At 41.2% G+C, this 25,174-nt stretch overlaps 1 protein-coding gene across 3 annotated transcripts; it reads left to right on the forward strand.

Annotated features, from left to right (window-relative positions):
- Positions 1-16,773: 16,773 nt before the first annotated feature.
- On the forward strand, positions 16,774-24,309 carry LOC308503895 (uncharacterized protein C11orf87 homolog). 3 transcript variants are annotated; one of them, XM_081063663.1, is made up of 2 exons: positions 16,774-17,155; positions 18,570-24,309. In XM_081063663.1, the coding sequence occupies exons 1-2, from the start codon at positions 16,937-16,939 to the stop codon at positions 19,422-19,424; spliced, it is 1,074 nt and encodes a 357-aa protein (XP_080919789.1). In that variant the 5' UTR covers positions 16,774-16,936; the 3' UTR covers positions 19,425-24,309. The 3 variants fall into 3 exon arrangements, with proteins under 3 accessions (XP_080919789.1, XP_080919790.1, XP_080919791.1); XM_081063664.1 differs by lacking the exon at positions 16,774-17,155 and adding an exon at positions 17,302-17,490; XM_081063665.1 differs by lacking the exon at positions 16,774-17,155 and adding an exon at positions 17,693-17,782.
- The last annotated feature ends 865 nt before the right edge of the window (positions 24,310-25,174 follow it).

The raw sequence follows: 25,174 nt of genomic DNA on the forward strand, positions 1-25,174 counted from the left end.
ACCGATGATAAACGTCCATTCTGTGTCCCCTTTATGTGACTTTCTGTGTTTTATCTCTACTTGAATCCCATTCTTCTTCACAGTGCCACCCACACAGTTCTATCTACCTTGCAAGCTGAACTTATTCAAGAATTATCTCAAGAATCATCTTCCGTGAGACTTTTCCTGATTCCCAGAGATTGATTCTTCCTTCCTCCATGTGTCTGATGCATAGAGTTTATCCTGGCCATTGCTGTGTATACCACATTGCACCATTTCCCTCTTAGCAGCTTAGAAGGCATATTATACACTTTCAATAAATATCCACAAATTAATAAAGTAATAAGCTAAGTGACAGTGGGCGCCACATATTTTTGTGAAGCAGGGATGGCCTGGGAAAAGAAGTGTTACAGAAGGTAGGAGTGATTGCTGCATAGATAATCGAGAGAGGTCCACAGCCATTCAGTGCCGGTGAACTAGGTCTAAGACCATGAAAGTCAACAAACACAATTTTATCCTAGGTGATTTAAAAGTGATTGAACTGTTCCTACAGCCCTGTGGGATAAGCTTGCTTGTCCTGGGTGAAATTACCTAAGGAAACTGAAGTTCAAGATAAGTCTACCTCCTGTTTTTTAGATACCAAAAAAATACAAAATCCCGAGTAGGATTTTTTCAGTTTGAAAGCCAAGTGCTCTGTGTTTAGCTGAGCACCATGTTTCAGGAACCTCCCATCATGTTGCCTTATTCTCCCTGAGTAGTTAGCAAATCCACGTATATTTCTGCGCAGTTATAATTGGCTTACATATGATACATGCTTATAAGTCCCATTACTATGATTGCATATTGTATATAAGGGTAATCTCCCTGGGGATATCTAGGTCATTGCTTTTCAACAAGAGATGTGAAATCATACAATGTTAGAGAGCACATAACACAAAATTCTCATTTTGCAAAAAAGAAAGCTGAGCCCCAGACACATTATACAAGCTTACCTTATATTATTACATAGTCATTTAAACAATGAAAGAGTCCTTAAATAATTCAAAACATTTCATTGACTTACTGTCCAAAAACATAAAGCTGTTGGACATAAAGATGAGTGACACAATCCCTGACATCAAGAATTTCACAATTTTCTCGGAAACAGACACATAAACAGTGGTATACTGCCAGTGGAGCGTATTCTTTGGTTTAAATCTTTGGAGGACAGCTCGACGATATATAAGTTTTTAAAAAATGACTTGGTCCTTCAATTCCACTCCCAAGAATTAATCCAGTGGAAATAAACTTAGATGTAAGCAAAGATTTAGCCATAAAGTGTTCTCTTTTCTTCTTTTTAGATAATAGTGTTGCTCCTAAGAGTGTTGCTATATTTCAGAACAAACTATGGTTTATTACACAGAGAATTCTTTGCAGTCATTACAATGTATGTTGAGGAAGAATATTAACTCAGAGACAATTGTGACATATTGTTGAGAAGGCAAAAAAGTAGATACCTTTGCAGTTTATGTATTATGAACATATCTTTTTAAAGCATATCTTTATTTACGCCTACAAAAAAAAACACACAAAAAAACCTCTCCAACTATTAACAGTAGTCCTCTCCAAATGGTAAATTACAGATACTCTTCTTTTTTCTTGTTGTTCCTCTTGGCTGTAGTTTCTAAATATTATACAACGAATACATATTTGCTTCAAAATAAGAAAGAAAAAGTTATTTCTAGAGAAAATAAACTATCTGGATATCAAGGCCACATTTAGTTCCTAAATATCGGAATCTACCCATGTGGAGCCAGAGGGTTGAAAGGTCTGACCTGTACTGCCCCATTAATTAGTGCCCCATTGACTGTATGCAGTTGTTTTTCACTGATTTGTCCAAATTGAGCATTATATGTAAGTACTTTTAAAAAAACTTCATGGAAGAAAGCCTAAAACAAATGTTTTTTCTAAATCTTCATGAGGAAGAAACAAGCAACAAGTAAATACATCAGAATCAAAAATGCTTTAAAAATTTTTCCAAAGCAAGAAAACACAACTTTACTCATTCTTTTGTGCCCACCAGAGTTATTGATGCTTCTCCAGGGATCTTCATGTTCCTGTGAACCCCCAAGGAGGCTCCCAAACTACCAAGTATCTGGTATTTAGTATTGGTCGTGTGTTTGGATGGGTTCTATTCTTTGAAAATTGATCATTCAGACATATGTGCTAATTCTTTATGAGACAGAACAGCAAGTACCCAGAACATGCCACTCTCCAATTGTCCCAGGGTTGACAGGTATTTACTGGTTATTAGATCTCACTAATGTCTGTTCTCAACAAAGTGCTTTCAATCTATTAGGGAGGTGTCAGCATGACACCAAAAGGATGAACTGAGACAAATTCAATGGGAATGCTGCACCAAGTTTGGAGTGAAAACAGTATTTATTTCGCAAAGACCTCCCGGCACCCAGACAGATTACATTAGAACAGGAATGAGTACATGCTCGCCTCTGTTTACTTAGTTGACAGAAAGTGCTTTATTTTATATAAATCACATAGACATTATTGAAAATGTTTTCTATTTTTAAAGTGTCACACCTTGTTGGAGAGAGAATCTGGCTTCTTAAAGGACATGGTATCGTCTAAGGGGACATAGAAAGAGGGAAGAGGCAGAAAATGAACATTTATTGGACATTTTAGGGGATCTTCTATAACCCTCTCCATTGAATACTCATTGATCTCAATTCTTAGCTCTTCCAGGGAGTTATTACTATTCCCGTTTTACAGATGAACAAATTGAGGTTAAGTTTCAGAGAGTTTAAAAAAGACAATCTGTGTTTGTACATTTGGTTAAGAGGCAGCAACAGATTTCAGACCCAGGTTTGTCAGATCTCAAAGCTATGCCTTTTTCAAAACATCGTGCTGTATCTGAAGGTCAGATAGAATGAATGCCATAGTGTCATGTTAGATCAAAAAGAAGGCAGAGAGATCAAATGACAGGGCAAGCTGACCTTTAAACACTGAAAACCCGCGAGGTTGTCCCACATTTTCCTGCATTGGTATCAGCAGAGTCTGGGAGATGCTGTAGTCAGGGAGGAGAATTGGTTCAGGCTGTGTATACCTTCACAGGCAGCTAGCTGCTCAGTAGAACTGACGCTGAGCAGAGGCAGGGAGCAAGCAGCCCTTATCTCTGGTGTGGAGTGGGCCTGCTACCTGAAGGAGGAGCAGAGCTTGCAGGCGTGTCGGGGGAATCCAGTACCCGGGAGATTCAGCCTGGACCAGCATACTCCATAACTACCGTGCTGCCTGCCCACTCCTAACTTCTCCACTGTCTTTGTTCAACAAGCTTCTGATTTTGCATCTGCCACAGTTCTGGCATGAGTGATTCATAATCTGTGATTCTACCGTTGGAGATTTATTTCATTGGTGGAAGTAGTGGTGGGATGGGTTTTCTCTTACTTTCTGATGTAGAAAATCAGGACTGAGCTTGTGTTAACCGATTCTTCACTGACTTGTCACATACAGCTTCATCTCTCATACACTGTTTCCCTTGATGCCTGTTTGTTTCTGATCTGCAAAGCCTTTTTCAAGAACTCCTGATCATGGTGGACTTCAGGATTTCGCACCAAGAGAACCAGTATGTCACAGCCCTCCAGGCTTTAAGATTTCCCTAAGGCATAGCTCTACCGTGTCGCCTACACTTAGGCCTTACAAGGCAACTGGTTACATTTAAAAATCTAAAATCAAGGAATCATAACTTTGACCTTAGAATTTAATAGGGTTCAATCTCAAATCTCTCCCAGTTCAATTACGACCCCATTCAACAATAATTATTTGAAATTTTGAACTTACATTGAATCAAAATGAGCCTCCTAGCTACCTCTCACAGTTCCCATTTCTGCTGTCTGGGATTATGCACCCTACAGGAAGGTAATGCTAAAAAAATGTTTAAAAGAACTTATGTCCTTAGTGAGATTGTTAGGAGAGGCTTCTTGTAGGAGGAGGTATAGTATGAAAGCAAGCTTTAGGCCAGGAGACTTCCAGGAGTCACCTGATCTCCCGTGGAACCCATTTCCTCTGTTAGGTGCTGTTTTGTTTTTTTTGTTTTCACATGAAACTAGCCAGGAATAGGCAGGCCTGCAGTTCCAGGCCTGCAAATCCTCTGAGGTATCTTCTCTTGCCACATCTTTAGAGAGGCTGGGCTGTGTAAGAAGAAAACCCCATGCTTCAGCGTGGTCCTATTCTATATCTCAAATAGAACCAAACCCCTGGCTGGAAGAAAGAGGTAAAAGTAAATTCTTTGTGAATTTTATTTTTGATGATTGGCTTGCAAACAGACAGATATAAATTATACAAGGCCTGGTAGAACATTTAACATGTTTTATCATTACAGAAACAAATAACAGGAACTTTGTGTATTATATAAAACTGACTATAGCTCACTTATTGGGTGTTAGATCATTGAAAACACAGCAGCCATAACCTCAGCAAAGAGTGAGTTAATCCTTTGGGTCCTAGTTACTGACTGCCCAGGCCATACCAGCTCTGCCCTTTCTAACTCCCGAAACTCCTGGCTGTTGGGGCTTAAGGGACACAGCCAAGTATAGTCACAAAATCCTTTGGTTTGGTAGAAAGGTCAGGCTTTGCAGATAGGCAGACTTGGGCTTGAATCCCGGCTTCATCACTGATGTAGTAGTTGTGTGCCCTTGGGCAAACCATTTAACCTCTCATTTTTTTCATCTAAAATGGAGATACTTCTCCTTCCTTCAGGAGTATGCCAAGGATTAAGTGGAATCATGTTTGCAGATGCTGTGTATCATAGTAGTGAATAGTTGTCCCGTTTTCCTTTTGTACTGATAATCTTCCTCACCTCCAGCTCAGTCTGGGGTTTGGGATAAGGGCATGTTAGAGAGGGCTTTCAGATCACTTCCATGCCCCTGCTCTTTGGGGGTTCTGCTTCTGCCCACTGCTACTGCTTCCTCCTTTGATGATTTTGATCCCATCATTACCTTCACAGAAAGATGAGCCAGAGACATGCAAGATGCAAAACATAAATCCATCTGCTCAGTTCTTTGTATACACAACTTTTTGAAGGAGGCTAAAAGCTATTAATGGAAGTGAGTACGTATGTGGCTTTTATGATGCATCTACTCTAGACAGTGCAGAGCAGATTCACCCATGATGCTTGCCTTCCAAGGCCTTGCTGTTCAATGTGGGAGGTGGACATATAAGTACATAATTTCAAGAATGTGATAAATAGTATAATAGATGTATGCCCAACTCATCAGGTCATTAGGATCCACAGACTGCTTCTCTCTCTTTCCCTCTCTCTCTCTCTCTCTCTCTCTCTCTCTCATTGCAGGTAATGAAGGTTCCTGGCCTTTTGCTGTTGAAGTGGCAACTTACTATACATCTGGGAAGGACATTAGATTTCTTAACTTCTGGAGTTTTGCTTCTAGTGAATTAATTCCTAGGTGGTAGTGGAGAACATAATGGCAAGTTGCTATTGTTAGCAAGGTGTGACAGATGTGGAGATAATTTTGAATTGTGTTAATGTTCTGAGAAACAAATGAGCTCCTGCTGACATAATACCTGATTTTAATAATGGATTACGGTGTATTACGTTGCCCTGACCTTCCTGGAAAACTCAAATCCAGGAGCAAGTATTGTTCTTGTGACTTGATACCATCATAATCCCAAGAGTTGGCTTTTTTTTCTCTCATTAAAAAAGAAGAAAAGTCAGGTGTTTTTTTTTTTTTTTTTGGATTATCTCATCAAATTCCTAAGAATACAAGTATTATACTTGAAAGACCTTTATAAATCAATACAATCATGCCAAAATGTGTCCTGTGATACAAAAATAATATAACTTCAACTACTTGTTAGTTAGAATGTCTGTTCTGTTTTTGATTTTTGATTTCTTGACGTTAATAATGATCCTAAAAGCTAAAAGCTATAATGGAAGTGAGTACGTATGTGGCTTATTTGAAAGAAAATATACTTGTGTTTCCAGTAATATGGATCAACTGGCATTAAAGTAGAGATAAAAAATAACCCATGCTTCCTGTTGCTACTATCAAATCTGGGTGTGCAGTGGCCATTTCCTCTTCCACTGGCATCCCTCCGATGGTTCAGCATCAGAGTCAGGTGACGGTTGACTTTGTGTCACCAGTCCTGATATCATGCATCAATAATTTCAAATAATCCATGAGGTCTGTGTAGAACCCCTATGTAGTTTGCATGTTCCTCTCACTTACTTCTTTCTATAGTATAAAATTATTAGGAATAACAAGGGAAGTTTGGAGAAAGAAAGAAAAAAGAAGCCTATTTATACATATGAGAATTTCCATTTGCAGAGTGCCTTCTATGTGCTAGGAAATGTCCATATATGTTTTAAAATCTTCACTTTACCCTATAAAATAGAAGTTCGTTATCCCCTTGTTATAGGGATAGAAACTGAGGATCACAGAAATTAAATGATTCCTCAAAGTTTTCAGAATCTGTGATGGCTGAGCTGGGATCCATACGTGAATTTGTATGGCTTCAAATCTGCTACACTAAAGTTGGTCTAAATCAGCAAACTAGAGGCTCATGGACTAGATCGAGCTCAAAATCATGGTGTTTTGTTTTGCTTGGTCAGCCCTGGAATATGCTTTCCAGTAAGCAGTTTTCACTCTCTTATAGCTTGTCATATATATCACACATTTATTTTTTTCTCCCTGGTCCCTGGTAGCATTTAGAGTTTATGATCTCTGTCCCTGGTGTAATGGAATGAACTTTGGAGCCAGACCCGTTAAGCATTTCAATCCAGGCCCAGCCAATTACTAACAGTTTGTGCTTTGGGCAAAACTTTGAGCCCATTTCCTTCACAAAAATGGGACTAGCTAAACCTAGGTCATAGAGCTGTTGTAAAGACTAAAAGGAAATATGTGTAAAGTGTTTCGTATTCTATAAATATCAGTGCCCGCTATGATCCCTTCCCATTCTCATCACCATTATTTGTAAAATCATTCTTTGAAAAGTTTCCACATTTCTCTTAGCTCCAAACACTGCCCCTAGAGCAGTGTTAATTGAGACTACAGTCTCAATTGCTACTGTAAGAGGATATTAGACTAGATTTCTTCCTGCCTCCATTTCTACTGAGGTATGGAATTGAAAGGTATCAAATACCAAAGAAAGTGTGAGACCAATCTTCATATTTATATGTGATAATTTATAACAGAAATATTCCATAACCACCTGCATATTCTTTGGTCGCTTAACCATATCAAAGATAGAAAAAATGGGTCATAAAGGTGGGAAGATTGGTGAAAAGATTTCCTAGGAGTTGGCTTTTGTGTTAACAGTCTACTCCTCCTCTACTTGGCTTCACCCTAATAGGGATGGACGCTATACATGCCTTTGGAGAGCTTCATGTATATGTTGCTGCAGTTGGTGGAGAGAGCAGATCTATTTAATTAGGTCTGATTCTCAGTCAGGAAATCCAGAGGACAAAAGTCCAATGACCGCTTTGGTGGCAGAACCAGGGAAGGGTTCTGCTCAAATTACATTAGTCCACAATCCTCCATCTCATTCTGGGCAAAGATACGAGAATATTTTCCATGGAGTGAATAAGGGACACTGGAGAACTTTCTGGCAGATGTCATCAGTGCTTCATCCATATCTCTTAGACCCTTCCTTTTCAGTGTGCTCCTACTGAGTTCTAGTTATGAGGAACTTCCTTCTTCAGGATTTTTCTAGAACTGGAGGGGTCTATGCTACTCCCTGGGGGTGAAGTAGGCCAGAAGTACCAGGCAATTAACTTCTCTTTAGAGCAGTCTTCCAACAAGATTGACTTGAAATGTGAAATTCAGGTTTATTGTATACTTACAAATGCTATTGCTCCCTTGTATTTGAGCTGGGGTAATTCTGAGGCACATATCTGACACCATTTCCCAAAGTTTCCCTGTGGGGTTAAACTCTAGTGGCAGCTGGCTTTGTGTGTACTCTTTACTGGACGTCTTGTCTTCCCTATATCTTTTCCTCATTACCCTACTGCTAGTCTATGCAACTCCCAAATAAACTACTTGCATTCAAATATCTGCCTCAAGGTCTACTTTTGGAAGAACCCAAACTAAGACAGTTGGCACTAGAAGAGGTCCAAGGAAGAACCCTTATGATAGGATTCTGGAACTTGCCAACCAGATTGCAAAAAGATCCCAATACTGGTACTAGTGATGAGAAGTGGCGATGATCCCTAACGTATTGAGCATAACAATTATGAATACTTTCTTCTGTGGTGGATTGGAACAAGACATAAGCTTACACAGTACCTCTAGCATTTTAAAACACATGGTGGCAATGGTAATTGAGGACTGTAGACTGTGAATTGATTGTTTTTAATTTCCATAGCGAAACTGAAGGAAAAGGTTAACAGTCTCAATTCAACTAACCATCAAATTATTCTCAGTGTGAAACCCAGAAGACCTTTAATTCAACATTCGAAGAGACAATATTTCCTGTAGCCAGAGGGCAAATCCAGCTGGAATTCAGGTCTGGACCTGAGTATGAGAGAGATAGAATTGCAAAGACTTAATTCTCTGCACCGGCAAGTCTTTCATGCTAAAATTGAGCCGTGATAGGCAAGGAGTGTGTCCCTGAGAACTGAGATGGGAATATTTGAGGCAAATGTGCTTGAGGACTTTAAATTTACAGATTCTCCTGAACCCCTGGAACTATAGAAATGGCTCACTTCCCATCAAAGTAGGATAGCAGATTTTCGTTACCTAGAAAACACGAAGAGGCTTCACCTTAGGCAGACACTTCATAAGAAGCTACTTGCCTTCATCAAGGTTTACCTCTATTTTCCTCACAGATTCCAGAACAATAACTGCCATCAAAACTCAGCTTGAACTCCTGGGAAAATGCTTCACCTGCTCCAGGAAAAAAAAGAATCATTAACAAAAGAGTTGTAAGACTTGGCTAATATGTCATGGCAGAATCAGGGAGCACATACCTGAGAACGGTCTTCAAGAATGCTAGCCCAGCAAGGAGGACAATAAGACTTGATAGAGAAATTCTGAAATGGGAACCTACTCTCATGGCATCAGCTTAATGTTCTGGGAAGGATTCCTATATTCAGTTCTAATATGCTCTTGGCATAGTTCCCTGAAGCTTGCAGTAAATGAGATGGAATTGGTGTATAAATACTCGGCTTCTTACTCCCCAGGTGGGAAAATTCTTAGGTGGGTGTTGAACACTCTTTCCCAGAGTTTTGCCTTAGAATTAAGCAGCAAAAAGCTGAAAGAAATATCAGATTCCTAGAGGGTGAAGTAGTAGCCACCAATAACAACTGAGCCAAGGGGTGAGTGTAAACAGGTAAGGGAGGAAGTTCTCTATCCTGAGTCAACCTGAATACACATCAGGTCCCGAGAACATGAGCCATCTTGGGATGGGACCAGTCTAAGTAAAATTTTCTTATCCTTTATCATTTTCCCCTCTCCTTTGCTTTGACTCCAGAGAGATAAGAAACTAGCAATCTAGGGATGGGTGGTATGGGAAAAGCAGTAGAAATACAAAGCAGATAAAAGAGGACAAGCCAAATATTACTCCTTTTCATTGCTCTAGGCTTTCTGCCTAAAATAAGACCAAGGTCTGAGCAAAGAGAAATATATGATTAATCAGTTTTTGAATTTTTATAAATGTCTTAAACTAGATCCTAATTACTGAATTGATGTTGTGTTCTTATTTAAAAGGATTTAGGATTCTCTTTAACTGAAAGTAACCCAAAAAGTCATGATATCTATCAATTTTTCATTCAGCAGCAGAGAAATATTTCCAGATGATATCTAAAGGTACAGGAATCCACCTCTAAGCTCATTCATGTTGTGGCAGAATCCAGTTCCTTGCAGTTGCAAGACTGAGGTCCCTGTTTCCTTGCTCAAACAAACAAACACACAGCAAAGTTTCATTTGATTGTATCAAACGTGCCTTTTCAGCATCTCAGTTCTACTACTTCATTGTTGCTTTGTCTTCCTCAGAAACACTCTGGCTTTTTTCCCTGTATGTTCTGTTACAGTGATAAAAAAAAAATAGTTGATAGCAACTGATATAGACAAAAGGTAACATAGAGTATGGCAAGAAATCTAAGCTGTCTTATATGTTTCTTTTCTAGTCGGTCATACTTTCTGTTTAATAACTCCCAGTTTTCTGTTTTAAAGCCATATTTACATTATTTCATGTGTTTTCATTTTCAAGCATAAAATGATATGTAGACAATGAAAAAAAGAGTGTAAGAGATAAAAGGTTGAAAACAATGGGACTCTTGGGCTTTCTTGATTCTCAAAATAAATACAGCAATCTTTGCTTCATAAAAAAGAAAGAACTAGGAGGAATTGAAATATCCATCTATAAGGTGGACTAAATCACTATCACTGTCTTCCATCAGAATCTTCCAGAGCATTGAGCATTATGTGCCCACCAACAGATCTGTGACCCAAACCAAGTGTTTCTCTCTTGCTAGGAACTTCTGTATTATAGAAGACAAAATCCAAAACTATACTCAAATCGCGCAAGATCACTTCCCCCTTTCTTTGCATGAACCTTCATTTACCATGGAAGGTAACCATTTTTTCTTGATACTATTTATTGTCCTCCAAATCCTCTTAATTGATCCTTGGGACCTAAATGTTTTGTTTTTAATTTGTTGCAGATTGATTTATTGGAGAATTCCTGATGCTGTCATTCCATATCAGAGTCTCTCTTGGTCAAATTAAACAACTCAAAGTAGTAAACAGTAATTGAAATTGTCATAAAATATGAGTAGGGCTCAAGATGCCCATCTGTTCCTTTGAACCATTGTTTCCTAATTGTACAGATGCAAGTTGCATGTCTAGGCCAGTGGTTCTCAACCAGGAGTGATTTTGCATCTCACCTCCTTGTGACATTTGGCAATGTCTAGAGATATTTTTAATTGTCACAACTGGCTACTGGCATCTAATAGGCAGAGCCCTGGGATGCTGCTAAACATATGTATTTTCTTATTATTACTGTGTAGCATGGCAGCTCAAAATGACATTCATTTGCTGTCTCAAAGTTCTCTAGGTCATAAGTCTAGGGGGAGTTGGAGGGATGCTCAACCAGGTTCTCTACTTAGAGTCTCAAAGGACTGATCAAGGTATTGGCCAGGCTGGGTTCTTACAGGGAAACTGGGGAAGAATCCACCTCTAAGCTCATTCAGGTTGTGGCAGAATTCAGTTCCTTGCAGTTGTAAGACTGAAGTCCCCATTTCCTTGCTGGTTGTCAGACATTCTCAGCTTCTAAAAGGGACCCACATTAGTTTGTTCACATTCTCCCCCATCTTCTAAGACAACAACAGCACATTGAATTTCCCTTATGTTTTGAATCTTTGACTTTCTCTTCTGCCACCAGCCAGTGAAAATTCTCTCCTTTTAAAGGGCTCATTTGATTGGATCAGGCCTATCTGAGTAACCTCCCTATCTCAAGGTCAACTATTTGGGACCTTAAATACATCTACAAAAATTTCTTCCTAGCAGTACCTAACTCGTTTTTGATTGAATAATCAGGAGATACAATTTTGGAGGACCATCTTTAGAATTCTGCTTACCACAACCATGTATAATGCACAAAACAGCCTATCACAACAAAGAATGATTTGGCCCCAAATGCCAATCTGCTGAGATTGAGAAACCCTTGTCTTGACACGTCTTTTTGTGGATGGTGGAAATATTTTCAGTTTATCTTTCTCATGGAAGGCAGATACCCAGCCTGCAGCTCTTGAAAGAAGCATATGCCACTGGGTTACTGATCATGATCCAGGACTCTCATTTTCCAGGAGCTGTTGGTCACAAAGATCTTATGAATTCTTTGACATCTTCTGGTCCATCTATCTTTACCAGTCTGCCTCTCTAGCTTCACACCCATAAGCGTACTTAGTTTACAGTCTTGTGTTCTTTAACACAAATGATATTTCATTTGAAAATATTAAGAAAAAAGAGAAATGTTAGCATTCTTTGCCTTTGGCCAGATAATCAGAATGGGATCATGTGGGTAACTGGAATGCAGGTTCCCGATTACAAAGACTTTTCCTTGGTCACCAATATACTGATCATCTAGCACAATTTGTGGGTCACGGTAGGCATACAATGAATATTTGTTGAATGAATGAATTTCCTACTCAAGCATAATGTAGCAAGAGGACTCTTGACTTTTTGCACAAATTTAAATGGATCTAAGGCTTGATTGGAGGATGCATTTATTATGAGATGTAAAGGGATGAAGCACATGTCGATGCAACTAGAGCTTAGAAGTGCCCTGAAGGGTATGTAAAGGTGTATAGGCCTTCAGCCTTTCTTAAACTGAGAGAAGTCATGTAGTTTAAACTCTCACCCCCGTAAGAAATCACTTCTATGAACCCCTGATGGGTCTAGTTAGTGTTTGAGTCCTTCCAGATGGTGTCACAGGAGTTGAATACTCTGGAGTAGAAATCTTTGAATTTTTCTTTGCCTGAATGCTCCCTAAGAGAATTTTGGAAAATCATGGATGCCTTTGCACATTTTAATTTGATATTTAAAACTTTTAAATCATCAGTTAATAGTTGTAAAGAATGGAATTTCTGGCATATTCCATATCATATATGTACATTAAATATATATTTTGTCAAAATATCAGGTTGATAGATTTAGTTCATTCAATTTGTATAATATGTCTTCCATACTATCTATCAGGCAAATGCAATTCAAATTATCAATCTAAATAGGAAAATCAGGCTTACTTTTTGTGAGTAAAAATCTGGATTCATTTTTCAATATAAGTAAACTGGAATACATGTTTTGCTGTGACAACTATCTCATTTTTAAATTCTAATTCTAAGATAAATTGTCATATAGATAGACTTAGAGCCTAAAATGAATCTGTCATCTGAATGAAATAAGGCACTGCCCCATCACTATTTCTTACAGATGATATTTTTACTTTACTGTCACTTCCTCAGGAGTTGTTTATCCTCGAGGTATTCCTTTGTTGGCTCCCTAAAAGCTTTTACACCCTAAATAATAAGAGTAAGGGTGAAGATTGGTGAACATAGGTTTTTCTTTTGTAAAGTAGGAGAAATGCAAAAAGAGGTGACAAAGGATAAGTTTTAACCTCACAGATGCATTTTGAAAAAGGTACACACAGAGATTGAGGATTTGGGAAACGATTCCTTAAAATTATATATACCAACATATATACCCGTGGAAAAATCTTAATGTACTTCCAGGGATATGAGTCTCTCAGTATGAAGACTGCTGGTTTAGACGATAACCTGCTACATCGTAGAAAGTTTTTTCTAATATCGAAATAGTGAATTGAAATGTATTTCCTACCCTATATAGGTTCTACTGTATTTTAATTCTCTCTTGGTACCTAGAATAGGATAAATTCATCTTTTATTGAAGATTCTATGAAGCATCCCGAACATCTTTCCATCTCTAGGATTAATATTCCCAGTTCTTTGAATTGCTCATTATCTCTCATTGTTTTCTGCCCTTTAGTTATCCTCCCATTAAGGATACTAAAGATTACCAAAATTTTCCTGAATTTCCAAAAAAAATGTTTCTATGCCAGGGATAAAATATTAATCTTAATATTTATTTTTGCAATGTAAAGAGCAACCATTTACTGAATGCTTACTATGTGCTCAGTGCTTTTAAATAACACTGCAAAAAATACTTGTATGCTATTATTATTATTATTCTCATTTTACATATGAGGACACTGAATTGGAAAACAACAACAGCAACAAAAACTAGATAATCTGAACAAAGCCAAGAGCTTTATTCAGTACTAAAGCTTGTTTATTAATTAGTTGCTGGCTGGGCCAGTAGTTGATTTAACAGCAACATGACTACTTATGGAGCCACCTCTGTAGGTTGAGTAGTAGAGATTTAAGATTAGGAAAAATGTCAGGATCACCTGAACATTCTATGGAAAACTCCCTGTAAATCAAAGAGGAGTCTGGCATGTATCATGCTGACTGTGGTCTAGAATGGCCTGCCTGTGTAACCTAATGAAGTGAAAGGGTTTCTAAACTGAACACTGCTTAGTCCAAGGGAGTGTGTGGAGAGTCTGGAGGATGGCTGCTAGGGGAGGGGGGGATCCCATCAGTGGGGCTTTCCATCTCCCCTCCTCTGCTTGAACCAAACAGCTCTGCTTTTCTCTGGTTTTATTTGTTTACATTTCCCCAATCAGAGTAGATAGAGATAAAAAAAAATTGTGTGTGTGTGTGTGAGTATGTGAGAGAGAGAGAAAGACAGAGAAACCACTAGTCCTTAAAAGAATACTAATTTTGGAATCAGTTTGCTTGGGTTTGATCCCAGTAATATACTTACTATTAAGTGATTTGGGTATGGCCTGTAGCTACTCTGAGCTTTAGTTTTCTCACCTGAGATATAGAAGTTACTCAAAGATTTCTGTTGAGCAAATAACTGAATAAATGAATAAATAAGTACTTTTGTATTTTGGCAAAAAAAAATAATCTTGCAGGATTATGTTGAGAATTAGTGTTAATATAGGGAGAGTTTAGTACAACCTGGTACATAGTACATATTTTACAGATAATAATAATAACAATAATAATAATAATAACAACAACAATAATAATATAATAGCACTTGTTGTTGTTATTATTGATTCAGTGCTTTTGTGGATTGTTGCACCAAGTGCCCATGTGGCACTTCTGTCTAATCTAAAGACAGAAGATAGAGATCCCTCATCAACCTTGAGAGCAAATACTATATGTTGCTGAATATTTGAAATCTGTTGGAGTCCAGAGCAGCTTTCCCATCACAAAGGACAAGCCTGGAAATCTCAGAAGCTTCTTGGTCCTCCACTCTTGGAAGTGTGGCTTGAGAAGTCTGGTGGCAAAACAATGGCAACCTGTTGTCTGGAAGGGGCCTTGCCATTGTACCAGATGTGCCAAAATCATATAGTGGGATCAATTTTTGCAGCTGAAGAGGTGTGCATGTTTGCTGTCACTGCTATTCCTGGGGCTTGAATTGCGTTCTCTAGTGACAGCCAAGTCTTTGTACTTAGCATGCTCATTTCCTGGGTAAGAGCAAATTATAAACCTATATTTTATTCTTGAAAGAGACAGGGAAGAAAATGGGCTGGGATTTTGACCTGAAAATTAATCTACCTAAATCATTTTCAGTTAAATACCTTTGTATTGTGGATCACAGTTGTCTGCTATAGATTGTAAGTTTTCCAGGGTAAGACCTTGTCTTTTCAGAGTCTGTGAAAAATGGTGCAGATATTTTCAGCAATCCTGGTATAACAGATAGTTATTATTTATAACAAAAGAATATGAACAATGGCAGCCTCATCACATGTCCTAGAAGCTTGGTGTGCAAAAGGAATCCCATTATACACATATCGTAATCTTATTACAACATATTGTAAAGGTATGTACGTTCCTCACTGGGAAAACCCAATAACTCCTTTCTCCAACTCTAGAAAATAGACAAGTGAGAGTTAAGTCTAATTATGTAAAGTTTTTTTTTTTTTTTGCTTTACAAGACAGTTTTTCTAAAGAGTCTCTTTAAATAGCCAGATCCCTTTTTGGAGTATTCAAAATTGGATTTGCTTTACAAAATGTTTAGACTCAACTTTTCGGGATCAAAGAGAGTACACAAAAATGGCATATTGTATGTCAGGTATCAGGGGTGAAGTCTCACTTAGTGACCACCATGGAAACAAGGCTCAGCATTCAATCTCTGACCCCTAGAAGTCAGAATGTCCAAATGTGAAAGGTGGCTTTTACAGGGCATTAGGTGCCCTCGTTCCAGGCAGGAAAGCTAAGCCAGCATTGGGGTCATTGGCCATCATTAACTGTGTGATTCTGGCAGCCATGGGCATCAATCCATGCTCTGAGCGATCATGAATTATTCAGCATGTACTGAATTATTCATTTAAATAGGGATATCATTTTTAAAATTGAGACACTTATGAAGAAAAAGCTGATAATTTTTATTCAAATAAATAGGAACAGAATTATAAATTGAGGACAAGTGGAGGAAAAAGATAAGTTGGAGTGTGAGTAGATAGAACACAGGGTCAGAAGGAAGGACCCCACCACTCCAGGTCACAAACAACCTTTCCTCCCCACGTCAAACCCTCTTTCTTACAAAACCCTCTGCTTGCAGATACAAGCAGATAGGTGGGCATCAGTCATTCCTACTACCTCTCAATTCTGATGCAGAGCAGGAATGAAACAGCAAGGTATACTGCGTTTCTCAGCTTAGCAAGTCAGTATTGCACAGGTGCTGTGTTAGACTCAGTGAGAGGAAGAACACAAGACCCAGAGGGAAGGAGGAAATCCACATTTAATGACACCTATGTGCCTTTGAAGACCCTACAGTGTTTTTATGTGCTGTTCCAATCTGGCTTCTCCAGTAGAAAAACGAGAACATTTCATTTTGAAAGTGGCTACTGTAACCAAAGGCACTACTCATGTTTTCCCAAGAATTCTAAACCAATAGCTGATTAGTCTCTGTCCAGATGCAGGCAGGCTCATGAGACTCTTTCAGGAAGTTCTACCCATTGTGCTGCAAGGCTCTTGTTACTACAACAGCAAAGGCACTGAGCGCTTTTAACAGCCTTAGGGCCCATGGAGGGGCACTTTGTATGAGGCACAATGCTCGGAATTTTCATAGGGCAGTTCATTTCTGCACTCCTCTGAGTGATTTTCCGTCTCCCTCCCATGTAAACCTTGTATGTGCTTGGTATACTCACGAGCGTCTAGATGATCAGCGTGGGAGTGTTTCATGCACTGAGTGGGTCTTGGGCCTGGAGATGAGTGTGTGAGGAAAGAGAGGAGGGACATGGACAGGTGGAAAGATAAGTTGGAGACGCTGATGGAAAAGAAAACTGTTAATTTGGAGTGTTTGATGTTAAATACAGGTTCTGCCTCACTTGCAATCAGAAATGCCCCTCTCATCTCATGTATGCAGTTTCTGTTCAGAACCAGGCCAGCATAGGCAAGAGAGGGGTGAGGGGTGATCCTCATTGGCCCAGGGAGAAAAATCTAATGTGTGCTTTGAAGGGAGATGGATGTCTAGAGTGTAAAAATGTGTTCCTGGGACCAAGTTTGAAAGGGTTGAAGGTGAGGAATCAGGCAGCCAGAGAAGCTTCAACGGTCCTAGGCATAGCAGTGCGGAAGGTGGGTTGCTCACAGGGTTGGGGGGCGGGGGTGCTCCTCATAGCCCCTGGGCAGGGGAAGGGCAGGGCTGGCAACGTGTGTGGCGGAGGCTCTGCCAGGACGAGATGTTGGGGTATGAGAGTGGGGTGGGGGCCTGAGGGGTGGCTTGGAGCCCTGGCAGTGGCTGCCTGACGTCACCGGCCTCTCTGGCAATAGGCTGCGAGCTGAGCTCCCCGAAGCGGCAGCAGCGGCGGCGGCAGCGCGGCTTGGTCTCTGGCCCTTCACTCCGCGCCTCCTACAGCCGCCACTGCAGCCGCGCGGCGGGGCTCCCACCTACAGCCGGCCGGCAGCCCCAGGTAAGGGACGCGGTGCGGCTAAAGGCTCGGGACAGCCAGGCGGCAGGGTGGCGGGGCGCTAGTGGGTAGCACAGACCCGGCGGCCTGCACAGGCACCCCTGCCCGTAGCGTCGGCCCCCGCCCCGGCCCGGGCCCGGGCTTGCGCGCCGCCTCGCTGCTCCGCAGTGCAACAGTTTGCAGCTGCCTCTTGAGAGCGGCAAGGGGCTCTGCTGCTCTCTGCGGCTCTACCTGGTTCTGGTCCCGGGAGGAGCCTCGGGGCCCTCGGGCTGGATCTGAGAAGGCCGGAGAGAAGGTCGGGAACCTAAACTTTGCAGGCGGGCACCCTCCCCCTTCGGTTTCCAACCCCCCGTGGAAAGAAGCCGGAGACTGTTAAGTGGGGGAGGGGGCACAGGGAAATGGTGCGTTTGCCGAGATGTGCTTTAGCTGAGAGGTGCTTTAGTTCCTTTTTTGGGGGTGGGGGTTACCAAGGAAAAAGGATGGAGAAAGGATGCAGCGCGATCCTGCGCGTCGGCCGCGGCTGTGGACAGAGGCGGCGTGGGCTGTGGTGCCAGAGGAACCCCATGGGAACGGGACCTACAGGGTCTGACGCCGACTGGAAAGGGAAAGTCGGGAGGTAGAGAGAAGGGAGGAGAGGACTGCCTTCCCGGAGCCCGCTCGGCGACAGGGTGTGGGTGCTGGGAAGGGTAGGGCGCAGGCGAAGACGCCCGCCGAGAGGGCGCAGGGAACAGGAGAGGCGGACGCCCTCGGAAGCAGGGACCGCGAGGCGAGACGGGCTGCGTGCCTGTTGTAATCAGAAAGTTGTGGAGGGCGCCGGCATGCCGCCTTATCTGCTGAGTAATCCTCATCTCCGCGGTGCCGGCGCACACCCCTTCCCGGACAGTGGAGGGAGCCCACAGCGTGGCGCCTCTGGTTTGGGGCCGGGGCGCGCGGGCTGGGGTCCACCCGCTGCCGAGAAGACGGGCTGTTCCAGCCGAGGCAGTGAGCCCAGAGGGCTGCTTCGCGGTGGCGCTGATCCTTCCGGTCCTCCACACTCCCCTGGGCAGCGGCAGGGATCCTAACTAAGCCTGTTCTCTTTGCAGCCTGGTGCCTTGGCAAAGGAAGAGGGCGCGCGGACACGCGTTCGAGGCGGGTTCGGAGAGCATCTCCTGGGCACCGCTCGCTCGCTCGCCCCCCTACCGGCTTGCTTGCCTGCAGTGGCTTCCTCAGTCCTTCGCTCGCGCGCGCACCCACTCCCACACCAGGGAGTTGTTTTGGGTGGCGTGGGCTCCGTCCTCTTCCTGGCCGGTGGGAACGGTGTGCCGAAGAGAGGAAGTCTGGTGGGCGCAGCCCCTCCCAGCCCAGCGCCGATGAGTGCCAGGGCGCCCAAGGAGCTGAGGCTGGCGCTACCGCCGTGTCTCCTCAACAGGACCTTTGCTTCTCCCAACGCCAGCGGCAGCGGCAACGCCAGTGCCCGTGGCCCCGGCGCAGGCGGAGGCACCTGCATTACGCAGGTGGGACAGCAGCTCTTCCAGTCCTTCTCCTCCACGCTGGTGCTGATTGTCCTGGTCACCCTCATCTTCTGCCTCATCGTGCTGTCCCTCTCCACCTTCCATATCCACAAGCGTAGGATGAAGAAGCGGAAGATGCAGAGGGCTCAGGAGGAATACGAGCGGGATCACTGCAGTGGCAACCGCAGCGGCAGGGGGCTGCCCCCGGCGGGCGGCCAGGCCCCACACCAAGTAAAAGAAACCCGACTGGAGAGGCAGCCCCGGGACTCGGCCTTCTGCGCCCCCTCCAAGGCCCCCTCCTCTTCTTCCTCCTCTGGCCTCGAGTGCCAGGGTCCCTGTGCTCCGCCACCTCCGCCACCGGCCCCCAGTCCTCAAGGAGCACACGCAGCCTCCTCTTGCTTGGACACAGCTGGCGAGGGCCTTTTGCAGACGGTGGTATTGTCCTGATTGTCTAGCCCCTGTCCTCTCTCCTTCCTTGTTTCCAGCATCTTTGCCGTCCTCGCTTTTCCTCCTCTGTCCTTGCTCTTTCACGTTCCTCTTTCCTCTCTCCTCTTCCTTCTTTCCTTATCTGCCCCCCACCCCTTACCGTTTCTCCTCCGCCGAGGCACTGTGCGGTATTTGTAAATATTGGGTGAGGAAAGTCTCGGAAGAAGAAATAACGCTGATAATAATACTTTATTATTAATATTTATAGTAATTATAATACTAATAACACAATCCAAGTGCATGACAAATCACATTATTTCTCATTGTCAATGAAGGATGCGTCTTCCCTCTCCACCCTGCGCCCCCCCACAATAAGGAGGAGAAACCGCACAAGCTACCAAATATATAACAGGCATTGACCCCGGAGCAAAGGGAGTGGAGGGGGCCCGGTGTGTTGTACATAGCTGTCAGGTTAAGGTTCAGTTACTTTCCTTCCCCGCCACCCCTGTCCCCAAGCTTTCACTTTTCCTTCAGCTTCCCTCCCTTACCCGTTCCCTCCCTCAGCCAGGCTCAGGCGATAGTATATTATAAAGAAAACGTCTACATTAAGCACCAGGACTACAAGAAAAGTCACAGACAGTCCCAGAAAAACGTTTATGACAGGTACGGCTCTCCAGTCAGCCCTCTTCTCACCCGTTAACCACACCCTTTTCCAGGAACAGGCATTTAAATTTACTTTTAGATATGTCCCTCGCTGGCCGAGCAGAAGTACGTTAAAAATCTTTAGATGAGTTTAAAAAAAATCTGCTGCTTTGGCTCCCTGCCTCGCCCCCACCTGTGCACCTTTGACTCGTGGCATTTTCAGGATTCACAAAGGATCCCGGAGCTGTCCAGCCAGGGTGTGGTGCTGAAATTGCCTACTGAACTGGTTACTTTCTTTGGTTGTGCAGGCCAAGGAGGGGCTGTTTTGGAAAGTGACTATTCTAGTTTTTTGTTGGTTTCTTCTTTTTCTACAATCGGGTTTGTGTGTATTATCGGTTTTCTTATTATTAAATATTGCATAAATTACCTTTTTTTTGTAAAAAATATATATATCTATATATATATTAGGTGATGTTCAGTACTGAAAGTGCAGTATCTAACCAACCAGAATGTTTCTGTTTAACTTTTAGAACAAGTACACCTTTGTTATATACTTATTATATTGGTACCACATACAGAAGCAAACTATAGTTCTGTTCTACGTCCTCCAAACTGTATATTCTTGTTCTTAATTTCCAGCTGTTGGTATAATGGTTACCACTGGATGAGGAATTCAGTGGTGAAGGCCTGGCTTCTGCTGTTTCCAGAAGTGTTCTTTTGTATCTTACTATGTAGTAGACTGTTATAAAAAGATAACATATATGTTTTCTTTTTTCTTTTGCGAATAACAGAAACAATCACAACAGAAAAAAAATGGATGTGCAGGAATGCCATCTATTAAAACATGGTTAATATTTAAACAATGCCTGTAGTCCTCCCTGCATGCAGTTACCACCTGGAGGCAGTGGTGTGTATGCTTGCTTGTACTGTATGTGTTTGGAGGTGAGACTGGTGGGGATGTTGGGCAATTTGGATGACAGGACATGCAAATTTCAAGAGAAGTTAAACCCAGTAACTACTTGTAGGATAAAAATGTTTGCAACTTATGTAGTTAGAAATCTGTGCTAGCATCTGAGATGTGGCAAAGGAAGGGTTCTCTTTCTCTTTCTGAGTCTGGTTTACCTAACTTCAATGAATACATGAAGAAAGGCTGAGGGAAAAAAAGTGAGAGAAGATTAATTTTTTTTTGTTCTTTCTCCTAATGCCAGACAAGAACATCTATGCTAGAAATGGAATACACCTATGGTTATTTACCACTTTGTTTTCCCTGGATTGATGATAGAAGAAACCAGAAGCATGTTACAATCTTAATTATATGTAGTGGCATCTTTTCTTGGAAAACAGTTTTCTGACAGCTATTCAAATGTTGGAAAATGTATGAATTAGAATGTTCTACAAAAAGCTCAACCAAAAGAGTCCATACTAACCTGCAGAATATAAGGCAACAGTGCCCTTAAGTGCATCCCTCTCCCAAGTAACAAGTAGTTCTAGATTATTTGTCTCGGTTCCAGGCATATGTGCTCTTTTCCAGAGAAAAAAATTACCTCTGTGGTTTTAGGTCATCTATTAAATTGCCCAAGCTCGGTCTGCATCTTTAATAAAAAAGATTCAATAAGCTTAATTTTAATCACCCATTAGATATTCACTCAAGTCCTTTCCTGAAGCACAGAGGATCATCACTTAAGCATGACATGTTGTAATATTAGGAAGACCAGGTATAACATTTGGGTACAATCTGTTCAACAATGAACCAGATTCTCTCCAGTGCCTTAGTCACTTCCTAGTAATAGATAAAAGAGTGCATTAACTCCCTCAGGCCACTAGGGAATGCAGTAGTGCATCCGAGCTACACACATTGTCCATCAGAATGACTAAGGCACTGTAGAGAAGAAAGTCCGTTACGTTTTGTAGTTCACCTTCATCTGGCCGTAGTTCTTGAATACCTTATTACAGAATGACTTTTGGACTTGAAGTTTGAATAGAATCAGGGACTCAGAAGGGAGTGTTCTCATTTCTGATGAGCTCCACTAAGTGCATGAATATTACTTTCTCCCCTTTATTTGGTGCACTTTTTGCAGTGAAAAATTTCCCATTTTATTAAAGCAATAAGATGTTCTGTTGTGAGCAATGCTGGATGATGATTCCATTTCCTTGGTGCTGAAGCTACTCATACATTCTTGCCTTATGAATTATAGTGCATTCAAGGCATGCAATAATAATCCCTTTCCAGCGAGCAGCCTGTACACTCTAGGGGGTAATTACAACATTGTTCTATGTAATTTCCCTCCAAAGGAATAGAAGAAACAGGAGAAATAAAAACGATTATGCATATTGTTTTAAAAATATCTTGATACCTCCAAACATGGGCACACACATCCATAATATGCTCTTATTATACACCTTTAAATATGTGTGCCTTTCTCCATTAATTGACTATGGTTTAATATTTTTAATAGTGCTCTGTGTAAAGATGATGTGGTTTGTGAGTCAGATGTGACTCGGAGTTTAATATACTCAGACCCCTAAGTTTCTGGTGGTATCACTTGAGACTTTTTATGAGATACAGAATTATGTGAAATTTTAGTAATGCCAGTCCCCCACCAAATTATTGCAATAAGCACATAGCTAAGCAATTTGCACAGAACTTGTTTAAAGCATTGCTTCTTACAGAGCTCAATTGACAGTCTCAGGAGTTTGGGATGGATGCTACCAACAGGGCATTTGGATTTCATTTGTATGAAACAAAAGGCAATCTGGAAATAGCTAAATTTATTTTTAAAATTTTATCCACTGATGTCCCGTCAAACTAATTGCTTCAAATCCCTATAGCTACAGCTCAACTTCTGCACTTGCTATTTAGTATTAATAAGGTGGCATGCTTGATTCTTACTGTTTTTAAAAATGAGAAAATTGGAGAAAGAACATCATTGTGTCAACTGTATGGGACTCTGAATCTTAAAGATGTAGATTGATATAATCTTTAGAATTTATATACACCCATAGATATGTATTTATATATACATACATTTTGTACAAATTTACAATGGACTTTTTGTATTCTCTTTTCTGTCATTACAAGAATGAGATGGAAACCAAATAGTTGTTCCATCCTCTTATCTAAAGAGGATACTGAGAAGTCAGGTATATGCATGTATTTATTTCTCTGGGGTCAAATCTGAACGACTTTCTCTTTATTTAATGAAAGGGGAGAGTCCTGGTTGGCTCAGGAAATGGGTAATTAGATAAGCTTCCTTTCCTAGTTAGTGACTCAAATGTAGCAATGATAATGAACTTATGACCATATCTATGTGGTCTTACTATCTAGACGGAAAGCAAAAATATCTAGAAGAGGTTTAGGACCACCTAGACCACAAACCTGGATTGTTGCTCGATTTTTTATTTTCAGCCTACATGTTGTGTGGAGATACAACTTATATCTGCATAGCTAAAATATGACCCTTATATGTTTAGTTTGTAAGTAGTTTTTGGAAAATACGGATAAATTAGCTTTAAAAAACTTCGGCATCTGACTTTTCCACCATTTCTATCTATATCAATTGAATCAATTAGATAATGTTTAAAATTTCATTTTCCCCCATTGTGTTTTAAATGCTTTTCTATGGGTGACAGTTGAGCAATTGCTAGCTGATATTATGTGGAAGTTATAGGTTAAATTAGAACAAGAAATTTTAATCTAATCTGGTCAAGCTCCTCACGTCCACTCCCATGTGAATATGGACTTTGAATCTGAATCTGAAAAGCCACTTATCTAGGCCATCCTTTGTTGGAACTAATGATGGTGACTTATAGATATTTTAGTTCACGTGAGAATGACTTGACCTATCTATAGAGGGGTGTTTAATCATTGGATTGAACATAAATATGATTCTGATTTGGTTTTTGATTTATTTGATAACATTTGAGAAACAGCTTTTATGACTTGGCATCAATATTTACTAATGTCACCACCTAACAACACAATGGGTATCGGGTAGGAATGCTGAGCTAAGAATTAGAATTTAATTGAATTTAATCGAGGACAATGTCTTATCAAGATGGTCCTATCTGTTTGAGGCAGGGGCACTTGTGATTTTACTAAGTTGTTTTTGTGGAGAGATTAACAACAGTAATGATGACAAGAACAACAACAGAAAAAGCTGATTTTTGAACTCGAGTATATCTGACAGAATAAAACAGATACCAGACTTCATGAAAAATTTTGTTTTGTTTTTCTATCAATAAAAGAGTTTTCTTGTTAAATGGCTTTTTGTTCACTATTTCCTTTTTGAATTAATTTATAATAAAGGCAGGATTACAAAATTACTCATTCTATTACCCTCAAACGCTCAAAGAAAGTTTTTTTTAAGTATATCACTCATCTGACATTTCACACAAATCAAGTGCATATGAGAAATGGGAAGTGTATAAATTTTAGTACAACCCAATAAACTGAGTCAAGTAGAATAATTTAGCAATTCTTTAAGGCAGATGGCTCAGGCTCTTTAGGTCATATGCTTAATCTCTCAAATCTCCTCTTTCCCTGCCTATGCTTCTCTAATATAACCAGGTACATGGGGAAAAGATGTTTGACATGATTTTGTGGCAGTTAGGAGAAAAGGGGAGCCTCAGATTCATGTAAGTCCCTGTGGATCCTAGCTGAGCTCTGAAAAGCAGCTGATTGGGACTGCTCCATTGTCTGAGGTGCTATTGGTCTATTCAGCTTTCGTGCTGACTTTCACCACTGCAGCCTTAGACCCCTGGACCTTCGTCCCTGGTCTTAAAGTCATCATCCACAGGAGTCTATTCATCTCTTTCCCTGCCATGTCTAGGTCCAGCAGTGCTTTCACACTTTGTCTGCTTCTGGTAGATATAGAAATTTATGTGTGCTCTGCACACCATGGACCTACTACCGAATGGCATGGATGGGTTCTAGCTCAGGATCATTCATCATTCATCTACCTCCCACTGCCCCTTCAGCTTTACTAGTCTTGCTCCATGTCAGATGGTGCTATGAAGAAGGATTTCCTCTGAGGTCTTATAGCCCCACTCTAATACATTCCAGAGGATGGGGGTACCATTTAGTCTTAATCCTTGGGCTTCTCCAAAGCTATTTAGATGTTTATGAAGAA

The sequence above is a fragment of the Rhinolophus hipposideros genome (genome assembly GCF_964194185.1).
Source record: "Rhinolophus hipposideros genome assembly, chromosome: 10".
Classification (NCBI taxonomy): Eukaryota; Metazoa; Chordata; class Mammalia; order Chiroptera; family Rhinolophidae; genus Rhinolophus; species Rhinolophus hipposideros.